The 11,736-nt window shown below is 23.2% G+C and overlaps 1 protein-coding gene across 2 annotated transcripts; it reads right to left on the reverse strand.

Annotated features, from left to right (window-relative positions):
• Positions 1-1,166: 1,166 nt before the first annotated feature.
• On the reverse strand, positions 1,167-8,439 carry LOC130960911 (palmitoyl-acyl carrier protein thioesterase, chloroplastic-like). Of its 2 annotated transcripts, XM_057886439.1 has the most exons (7): positions 8,336-8,439; positions 7,869-8,164; positions 7,626-7,759; positions 2,976-3,089; positions 2,684-2,858; positions 2,354-2,422; positions 1,167-1,452 (listed from the first exon to the last, which is right to left on the reverse strand). In XM_057886439.1, the coding sequence occupies exons 2-7, from the start codon at positions 8,154-8,156 to the stop codon at positions 1,243-1,245; spliced, it is 990 nt and encodes a 329-aa protein (XP_057742422.1). In that variant the 5' UTR covers positions 8,157-8,164; positions 8,336-8,439; the 3' UTR covers positions 1,167-1,242. The 2 variants fall into 2 exon arrangements, with proteins under 2 accessions (XP_057742422.1, XP_057742431.1); XM_057886448.1 differs by lacking the exon at positions 8,336-8,439 and having other exon boundaries at positions 7,869-8,185.
• Positions 8,440-11,736: the final 3,297 nt, after the last annotated feature.

An 11,736-nucleotide genomic window follows, 5' to 3' on the forward strand; every position in this document is an offset into this window, starting at 1 on the left:
ATCCAGTTATGGTTTTAAACCGTTACGTTATGCAAGAGAACAGTAATAAACCGTTGCCTATCCAGTAACGGTTCTAAACCGTTGTTTAAAATTTGTTGTTAAAACCGTTGTCTATGCTAGTAACTATGGCAACGGTTTTTTTGGTTGCCGTTGCCTTAGGTAAAAAACCGTTGCCTATGAGCATTGGCAACGGCCGCATATACCACAGGTCAAAAACCGTTGCTGAAGCGTTGCCTAAAGTTTTAGCAACGGTTTTTCGATCTATGGCAACGGTTTTCGACCGTTGCGAAAACCCTTATTTGTTGTAGTGTCTGATAGGGTTTCACAAGAAATTAGGGTTGGACGATTTTGGGGTGAGAGAAGGAAGAGGGAGGCCAGGAAGTGTTTTGCTTCAGTGCTTATGACCTTTTTGTCCGTTTGGGTTTTTTTTTTTTTTTCTTTTTTCTAAGATCAAAATAGCGTCGTTTTAATACTGAAATGCGAACGAGTCTTTAAAAAATTAGAACGATTAAGCCGATTTATTGATTAATTTTTTATTTGATCAATTTTTCTTCAATTTTTTATAGAATAATTCTAAAAATCAACCGAATCAATCAATAAATCGATTTTCAATTAACTCGATCAAATCGATAGGTCCGATTTGATTTTTAGAAGTTTGAGAGGAATGCTAGCTAATTGGTGGACTGGGGGAGTGCATCGTGTGGACCCCGCGACTCCACCGTAGACGCGCGGCTTGATGTCCTCCCCTTAGTGTCTGGTTTGATTTGTGTTCGGTTTGACCGATACAACTCACCTAAAATATTAGAATCTATTACGTATCTAAATTCAAATTGGCGAAAATAAGTTAAGGTTACCATCTTTTCCAATGGGGTTTTTGTTAGATACAAAGAAAAAAGCAAGGTTAATCTTCTCATGTCATGCATTCCAATATATATGTGTTAATAGACTAAAGGTCAGCTGGTATATATGCTAAGGAATGATTACAGGTTAATGTTCATTTTGATTAATTACTATATATATATTTTGATTTCCATATAAGATAAATGAGTCCAAATAATTTATGTAAAAAACATGCTTACGAAATATTGAAATTTACAATGACTGAAATTAAATATACATTAATCCAGGGATAATGCATGCTTTAGTAATTATTTTGCTACTTATCTATTAGAAAAATTTCAAATATATTGTTAAGACTGGAGTTGGGTCTCGTCTAAAACATGAATATTATATGCAATAATGTTAAAGTTTTGGTCTCCACTTAGTCCTTCCCCTTAAAATCTCAACACCACGATCTTCAAGTTGAAGCAAATGATAAAACTCAACATTGTTATTATTGGCGCCACAAATTGCAGTTAGAGAGTGAAGCTTACTATCTCTACCACACTCCCTCTTGTATTCCAAACTCATGCCACACAACTCATGATTCGTCAATATTGATTCCGGAACACTCTACAGCACCATCCAAACCAAAAGCCATCAAAACATTTCAGCTCTTCTTATCACCAATAAAGAATCAAATAAGAAAGTATGACCAGGTATATTATATAACTAAATACTGAGAACTAATTTTTAATTAATTAATATTAATTAATTTTTATTGTAAAATTATTTTTTTAATTTTTATATTTTTAAAAAATTAATTGATATTAACTAAAAAAGTTATCTTTCTAGTTGAAGTTGTATATTATTATTATTATTATTATTATTATTATTATGGGATTACATACATTTTTTTTATATTCGTACTAAGTTAATACAAAATTTTACAGAACACAAGGATACCAAATGTCAAATAAGCTAAATCTCTATGTAAAATCAGTTGATACGTGATAAAATTGTGAAAGAATAGGAAAAGTAAAGAAAAGAATTTTTAATGATCGTTGATTAATTGAATTGTACTGAAGTGTGTTGTAAACTATGAGGGTAAAACTAAATATATATATATAGAGCATTGTTCTATGAAAGATAAAAATAAATAAAGATAAAATAAGAATAACTAAAGCTAAGATAAAAATAAAATAATAAAGACTAAAATTGTAATTGAATTTATGTATTTTATTGGATTAAATTTATGGGTCATTATATTTTTTTATTGTTGTCATGAGATAAAATAAAAGAGTAATTTAATAATACTTTTGCAAATAGAGTCATCATGTGTCTAATATCTCTTAAACACAGGAAAAAAATAATAACAAAAAGTCAGCGTGATTTTTCTTCTTGTTAAACTTGCAATTAAACAACTTGATTATTAAGAAAATGAGGAGTATTTATGTGTAAAATACTTAAATAGGAGAACACTAGTTCAGGCACCAATAAGAAAATATGTGGATGATAGAGAAGAAAAAATTACCTCCAGAACCCAACCAATGTACTTCACATTGCTCACATGAAGATTTATATCTAGATCATTCCATCTTGGCTAAAAATTAATTAATATAATAAAGGCATTAATTAGTTAATCTATAAAAAAATCAAGATTAATTTTACGTAACTAACAAAATTTATTATTTTTAATAAAAATTTGATTGATTTTATTTAAATATAAAAAATTAAAATTTTAAATTTTAATAATATAAAAATAAAATATTGGTCTAAATTTAATATTAATAACAAGTATTAATTCTTAATATTTCTCAAAAATTAATATATAAAAAATAACTTAGAAGAAAAGACTACATACTTTTAAACCGGTACAAATATAATCTGCTGTAGTGACGTTGAGTTTGGGTATGTTTTTTATACCATCTTCAGGAATCATCAGAGAGGAATTTACAAAATAGGACTCAAACTCCCTTCTAGCTTCTTCTGGTATTTTTGATAATTTTCTCGTCAGTTTGTTCATCATGACACAACCACTGTTATAGAGATTTATCAAAATAATTAAAAATGAATCGGTTATTAAAATGTTGCTAACAAATTAAAAATATATTGATTATATACAAATTAATTGGCAATAATTGATAGATGTCCACCTGGAGGCTTTACTTAAGACTTGATATGTTTTGGAATCTCGCAAAAGCCAATTCCAACGCACAGCATTTTTTCCAGCTACGGACATCCAAGCTTCCACTTGAACAACTTCATCGCTGTAACAAATTTATGAGAAAATATTTTTTATTAATATTAGTTAATATTTATTTTTATGTTAATTAAAATTTTAAAATTTAAATATTAATAAAAAAAAATTATTAGTTATATCATACTATTTTATTTATATTAAATAAGAAACGAGTACTTTTCTGTAACTAGCTAGGCAAAACTACAGTTAATGAGAAGTGACATTAAAATAAGAGCAAATATCAATAAATTTTTATTATTTAAAAATTTTTAAAAATTATTTTTATCAATAGATTTATTATTTTTCTATTTTCAATCAATTTTTTAATAAGTATGATTAGATAAGTTTCTGATAAATTTTATTATAAGAACAGTTACGTTTAAAAAATATCATTAAAAGAAAAAATAAATCCCTTTCAAAATGTTAGAAGAATCAGTTATGAGTAATTTTCAAAAGCTTTTAAAAAATAAAAAGTTACTAAAAAACAAATTGTTTAATTTAAAGTTCTTTAAAATTTAATTTAAATATTTATTTGTTCTTAAAATAAAATGAGTAGATCATCCATTTAGACCATCTCCAGTAGGGAACTCATTCTAGTCCCTATTTATGGCCCATCTATCATAAAAAGTAACTCCACGTCAGTTTTTGCATCATTACCAGTAAATAGGAACTCAAAAAATCTCTCTCTCCTCTATTTGAAGGAACTAACTTTAGTTCTTATTGTAGTCCCACATAATTAATTAATTAAAATAATTAAAATTAATATAATTATTATTTTTTATAATAATATTATTTAAATTTATAAATTTAAAATAATTTAATATTATAAAATATTAAAATAAATAACTTAAATTTGGTTAGTATTTTAAATTTTATAAATAAAAATAAATAATCCAACTAAAAATTATTTTATAATATGTAAAAATTAAATTTATTTTTTATGTAAAATAAATTTAATTAATTATAATTTAATATAACAATATAAATAATATTTGATATTGATTTAACATAATTATTTATATTAATTATAATTTAATATAACTAATTATTAAATAATTAATTAAATAGATATATAAATATTTAATATAATAAATTATTATAATTATTAATAAATTAATTATAATTTAATTATTTAATATATATTTAATATATTTTTTATTTTTTTTATTAACTTACCACATGGCATGATTTTATTGGTTATTGCAAGTCCCTGTTTAGAGGGACTCTCAACCTTGATCCACGTGAAGAGTCTTCCTTCCTTTTTCACTCCAATGGTACTTGAGTCCCCATATGTCAGAAGAGGAACTCTATTTCTTAGCATTGGAGTTGCTCTTACATTAATAACTTTAATTTCAATTTGACAAAATTAATGTATTTATTATTATAAATATTATTTATATCTTTGTTCATAACTCAAAGTTAGATCCAAAAAAATTAAGATTAAGTTTGGGTAAACAACTTAATTAAGTTCTTTTTGAAAAAATAGTTTAAACAATAAATAATTATGGGCTTGTTTGGGTAAACTTCTTAGAAAAGATCTTTTTTGAGTTATCTTTTTTTAAAAGATCTTATGAAAAAGTAAAAGTAATTTTATGTTTGAATATCTCATGCAAAAAGATCTTTTTATTTATCAATTATATTTGGGTATAATAATATAAAAATACTTTTTTGTTTATTTATTACATAAAAAACATCTTTTTTAAGGAAAAAAAGATATTTTAAAAAAAATGTAAATTACAACTTTTTAAAAAAATCTTTTTTCTAGTGCTTTTACTTTTACTATTAGAAATTTGTCAAACACACTAAAAAACAAAAACAGATATTTTTCATTAAAAAAAATATTTTCTTATCAAAATAATGGCACTCAAACAAGCACTATATTAAAAGTAGCTTATAAATAAGTTATTTTGTATTTAGATTTTTAGTTCTAAAAATGCTTGTTTTATAAAAATGTAGTAAAAAGTAGTAGTATTACGAGAGCAATAAATTTTTTTTTTAACTTTTTTATAAGCTCCTAAATAATTTTTTAAAAAACTGCAATTTAATTTTAAAAATTGTACCAAACATTAATACTACTACTTTTTATAAGTCAAAAGTTCAAAAAAATTACTTTTAAAATTTATCAAATAGTCCCTAAAACTCATTTCAGGGGTAAGGGGGTAAGGGATTCAAAATCACTTTTTTTTTTTGCACACCCGACCCTCTTGTACGAATCAATTGGCAGAATCTTAGCTATATCTATAAATATGTTCATATATTTAAATATGAGATTTCAATAACTCGTAAATAAAAAAGATGAATAATTACTCATTATAATAAGTAGATAAATTATAAAAAGATAACTTATTATTTTTATGGTAATAAAAAAAAATCAGCCAAAAACAGTCATAAATTATCTTATTTAATATTCATTAATTGTTACAAAAATTAATAAATGTTAAATAAAATAAGTTTTGACTTTTTTTTTGGTCTACCTAACATTATCCATTATATAAATATTTCATCAAATTTAGATATCGATAAATTTTAATCTATATAAAAATCACCTAAAATATTTGTTAATTTAAGTATTAAAGTTTCTGTATTTTCAGCTTCTCCAAAAAATTCGAATAACATCACTTCGTTAAAAGAAATGTTTGATCATCTCAACAAAAAAATACTTAACCCTCATCTTCCGGTCTAAATCTCACCAATTTTAAGTATCTTGAGAACAAATATATATTGTAAAATCTTGTCCAAAGTAATAGTTATCATATTGGTAGTAAGATTACAGTCTCTAAACTCTAAAGCTATTAAACCAATTCTATGAAACAAGTTACATGCATAAGCTTTCGGTAAATCCAATAATAATAATAATAATAATAATAATAATAATAATAATAATAATAATAATAATAATAATTTATTGAGTAATTACTTAAATTAGGCTCCAAAAATCTTAAAATTAGACATTTTAGTTTCTAAGAAAAATTAATATATAGATTAATCTTTAAAGTTTTATTTCGGCAAACAAATTAATTTTGAGTTCATTTTTCGGCAGAGTAATTACCCAGATCAGTCCCAAAGATTTTAAAAATGAACATTTTAATTTCAAAGAAAAACTAATGTACAAATCAATCTCCAATGTTTCTTTTTATAAGACATAATAGTCCTCTGTTCAAAAATAAAATAAAATAAAATAATAATTATTATTAATTACACAATAATATTGTACTATATTTTTTTGTATTTTTTGGATAAAAATAATAATAAATTTATTTATTAAATTTTTATATATATATAATCACTCAATAATAATAATAATAAAATTATTAGAGATTATTTTACCTTCAAAGTTAAAATTATTTGATATTTTTGTATTTAATATAATCAAAAGATGTCCTATAAAAAAAATATATGTTTGTATTAAAAAATATGTATTAAAAGAAAATATTTTAATTTGGATTTATATTAAATACATATTTTTTTAATATAAACATATTTTTTTAAATGGTACATCTTTTAAATATACTAAATACAAAAATATCAAATGGTTTTAAGTTTGAATTTCTTGTAAAATAATCTCTAATATTTTTATTATTATTATTATTATTATTATTATTATTATTATTAATTACATAATAATATTGTATCATAATTTTTTGTATTTTTTAGATAAAAATAATAATAAATTTATTCATTATATTCTTATATATATGTATTCTTATATATATGTATTTATATATATATATATATATATATATATATATATATATATATAATCATTCAATAATAATAATAATAATAATAATAATAATAATAATAACAATAACAATAATAATAATAATAATAATAATAATAATAATCAATAAAATTATTAGAGATTATTTTACAAAAAATTTTAAGTTAAAACTATTTGATATTTTTGTATTTAATATAATCAAAAGATGTATTATTTTAAAAAATATATTTGTATTAAAAAACATGTATTTAATATAAATTTAAATTAAAATATTTTTTTAATACATATTTTTTTACATAGCACATCTTTTAATTATATTAAATACAAAAATATCAAATAATTTTAATTTTGAATTTTTTTACAATAATCTCTAATAATTTTATTATTATTATTATTGTGTAACATATATATATATATATATATATATATATATATATATAATGAATAAATTTATCATTATTTTTGTTCAAAAAATGTAAAAAAATATATTATAATATTATTGTATAATTAATAATAATAATAATAATTATTATTATTATTATTATTATTATTATTTTATTTTTGGATAAAGGAGTGTTATGTCTAACAGAGAGAAACGTTAGAGATTGATTTGTATATTACTTTTTCTTGGGGACTAAAATGTCAATTTTTAAAATCTTTGGGAACTGATATGAGTAACTACTTTGTCGAAAAATGAATTGAGACTAATTTATCTGCCAGAATAAAACTTTAAAGATTAATCTGTGTATTAATTTTTTTTTTAGGACTAAAATATTTAATTTTAATTTAGATAATTACTCTAATTCATTATAAGGACACTATATTTAAAAGTAAGTTAATTACCATACAGGATAACGATAAGTCTCTATTCGCATACGAGTAAATACCCATATTAAGTTCCTTTTAATCATTTCTTCTGTGGAACCAAAGCCACCGCGATGAATTCCAAATGTCTTAAAGTGATTAATTGCAGAGTCCTGTTAAACAACAAATAATAATCAAGAAGATGAAACTAATAGCACCACTATATATATATATAAAGAAAACTAATCATAACTACATAGAGCCAGAGGTAAAAATTCAAACCTGAAAATAGTTCATCAAAGTCTCAATAGATGCCTTTTCGTTAGCACCAACTTCATACGATTTAATAGTGAAATTTTGACGGAACACAAAATCATCCAGAGTAGAAGATGTGGTAACTCTCAAAGAATTATCATCCTTGTTTGGGGTTTTAACATTTGCCTTAATTTGGAAGCCACCACAACGAGCATGTTTCACTTCTTGCTTTCCTCGGTAGCCAAAATTTATTTGTTGTGGTAGCATGACACCAATAAAAGAACATAATGTAGACGAAGTACCCAGCGTTACCATAATTAATTCTGCAAACAAATCTATTATTATTAAAGCATGTTTGTTAGACAAATTTAAAATAAAAAGAGTAATATATATCATAAACAATGAAAGACACAGAAATATATAGTAGACAAACTCAAAATCTAAAGCATTATGTAACAAATTAAATATAATATTCTATAATATATAATACATACTTGAGACCTCTAAAATTGAAGAATGCAATTATAAGAATAATTTCATAAGATTTCTTTCTTGTACTGCATTCTACATTGTTACCCTCCTTATTATATAGGATGCATGCTTGGTTATTTTATTTCTGGAATGCCTTTTCCGTGCAAGAATGAATGAAATTTAAGACCAATTTTACAAATACAGTGTAGACGAGTCTGCAAATAATATAGAGAGAATAAATATATACATTAGACATATTTAATAATAAAATCATATTTTATTTAAACAAAAAAAAACATATATCTTATCATTTATTTTTATTTTTTTTATTCTCTATATACTTTTATTTTGTATGGGAATAGGCGCCGAATAAAACATCGTTTTGGCTAATAAGGGGAATTATTTTTGGTGGAATTTTATAAGGTTAACGTTTTAATTTGTACTCATTATGTAAGTAATATAAAAACGAAAATGTTTGGATAACTTGCATTATTTAGCATTTATTAATTGTTGCGACAATTAATGAATGATAAATAAGACAAGTTCTAGTTTTTTTTTTGTCTACCTAATATTACCCAAAAAATAATTAAAAATACTATTTTCTTTGAAAAAGAAAAGGCGAAAGTAATTAAACTGTTAGCTATGTATTGACAAAAAATAATTAGTTACTGAAATTTTCTTATTGGAGTTATTAATTGCTGCATTTATTTGAGATAGTCAAACAGATGATTGTCATTAAATCTCTGGAAAAATTTTAATAGGGTATTTCTTTTCTGTACCCGCCTTCTCAAGTTAGTTTAAGTCTCATTTTATTAAAAAAGAAAACTGAATAAAAAGAAATCATGAAACAAACTTAAAAGACTTTCTACTTCTTTCAAAGGCCTCTGTTAGTTTAGGCTAGCTAAGATTAATCAATTTTATAATAAGAATAATACTAAAAAGAAGAAGAAAATTGAAGAGCGAAGAAAGTAATATGTATCTATCTACTATCTAGTATACTATATATGATGAATCTGATCTGTTATAAAATTATTAAGAGTGGGGAATCTTACATGTTGGTAGCTTCCTAGAGTTCAAACTTAGCTTCTCATGGAGTAACACATTCTTTTAATAATGATCTTGGTTTATGTACAATTCGGTCACAAAGATTTAAACTAAACCAAAAGATACAACGCTAAGATTTGTTTTCCCACATGAAATGGAAATATATATGATGACGATTGACGACCCACATCTAGAAGTATAAACATGCCAGATGAAGATAAACATTTTTGTTTAATAGATTAGGTCTGTAATATAATTAATTGGTTTGATTTACAATTTATTATAAATTTTTTTAAATATTAAATCTGACATATTATTGATGAATTTGGCATAGTAAACCCTGCATTTAAAATATCAAACAATTTTTTAAAAAATTAAAAATTATTTATTTATCTACTTATATATAATATACCAAATTCAACATTTATAAACAGACAATTCTATGGTGTAGAAAAAAAAATTCTTCTATACATGCAAAGACACTATAAAGAGATGAGATTGTTATAATGGCACGATTCTCTAATTATGAATTGCATAATGTAATATGTGATTTTATTAAAAGGGGACAAATTCTATTTATTATAGGAGTCAAACAGATGAATAGTGATAATTAATAGAGTCATTATTCTGTGTAAATAAAAATAATTAAATTATGATTATTATATTAATATAATGAGCATGTAATTAGTGGTTGAAGTTTTTATTTTGTGGGTCAAGTTTTGTATAAGTTATTATCAATATGAGTTAGGCCCAAAATAAAAGAGGTTAAAAATTTGGATTATGGGTCGGACATACAAGAATATATAGGATTGATATATATTAGTTACTGTTGAATCTTTCTACCTAAACTCTATACCCAAAACCGGACCTTTTCTCATGACATGCACCTTGCTTGGAGCCATTTCTCTGAAACGAAACTCACGAAACTTGAAGACCGTCTCGGTTTCAAGTAGGTATATGAATTTAGTTTTATAATGTTTATTAATTTCAAAGGAGAATGTGTTAAGATTTCAGAAAGACACCTCATCTATTTTAAATTACTCCTATAAAGATAAATTAAATAAGAAAATAAATATCGGTAAATTTCTTGACTCATATAATTTGAGAAACAAGGTATAAGAAACAAATGAATTCTATTGGTTTTTTTAAATTAGTGCATATCATGTGTGGTAGTCTGTAAAGGAAAAAAAGAATTAGAAATATACCATTACAATAACACGATAATATCTATTTTTATTAAATTAATTTAAATTGTTATTGTAAATAATAATATTGTAAAATAACACACAATTATTTTTTTATTTTAAAATTAAATTTTTATTTATTTTACTTTTCAAAAAAAATGAGACTTGCAAATTGCAATTGGAATATGAAAAGTTCCTAACACAAAAAATCATGAATTAAAAGTATAATAGGTTTTTATTTATTTTTATGTAGTATTTATGCAAATCAAAATTATTGCCAATATAAAATCAGATCATTTAAAATAAGAATTGAGACAATAACAAATTAAATAATAAGTTCGATTATAGTTTATATTTTAAGATTTTCTGTTTATTAATTTAAATCTAAAAATCAAAAGCATATGTCAATCCTAAGATTCAGGTAGAAAGATTCAACAACAGCAAACATATATCAATCTTATATTCCTGTATGTCTGTCCTATGATCCAAATTTCAACTTTCTCTACTTCGAGCTAACTCATATTGATACTAACATATATAAAATTTGGATTCATTATATTAACATAATATTATAATAATCATAATTTAATTATTTTTACTTACACAGAATAATGACTCTAATCATTATTCACCTGTCCCATTCCTGCAATAATATAGAGTTTGTCCCCTTTCAATAAAGCCACATATCACATTATACAACTCATAATTAAAGAATCTATCACCATAAGAATTTCATCTTCTTACACGTGTCTTTTATATATATAGAAAGAATTTTTCTTTTATATATATAGAAAGAATTTTTCTTTTACACCATAAAATTGTCCTTATAATAATATATAAATTTTTAAAATAGGTAAAAATTAATAGAAAAAAAGTAGACTTATCACTTGATCATTTAAGATTAATTTGTAATCTTGGACACAAACTACTAATTTAAAAGTTTAGATCTGCACGTGTTTTATGAAAAACCAGACTAGGCGAAGCACTAAGCGGTAGGTTCCTTACATTTTTTAATCCTACCTGCATCTAACCTTTTCATTTTGGTGAAAAGTTTGAATTCGAATATATGATTTGCTTAATAAAACAGCCACCCGAACCAACAAAATATTATAAAATAAATGTGTTGTGTAATTTGCTTAACCTTATTTATAATAAGAATTTCCTTAAATTATGTAGGCTTGAAAAGAATGTGCAGC

Source organism: Arachis stenosperma, chromosome 1 (assembly GCF_014773155.1).
Source record: "Arachis stenosperma cultivar V10309 chromosome 1, arast.V10309.gnm1.PFL2, whole genome shotgun sequence".
NCBI classification, from domain to species: Eukaryota; Viridiplantae; Streptophyta; class Magnoliopsida; order Fabales; family Fabaceae; genus Arachis; species Arachis stenosperma.

Coding starts and splice junctions, on each gene's coding strand:
- LOC130960911 (XM_057886439.1), bottom strand. CDS start 8,156: ATGGTAACGCTGGGTACTTCGTCTACATTATGTTCTTTTATTGGTGTC. Junction 3,090..7,625: donor ACTTATCGTTATCCTGTATG/GTAATTAACTTA, acceptor AATTTGTTACAG/CGATGAAGTTGTTCAAGTGG. Junction 1,453..2,353: donor ACATTGGTTGGGTTCTGGAG/GTAATTTTTTCT, acceptor ATGGTGCTGTAG/AGTGTTCCGGAATCAATATT.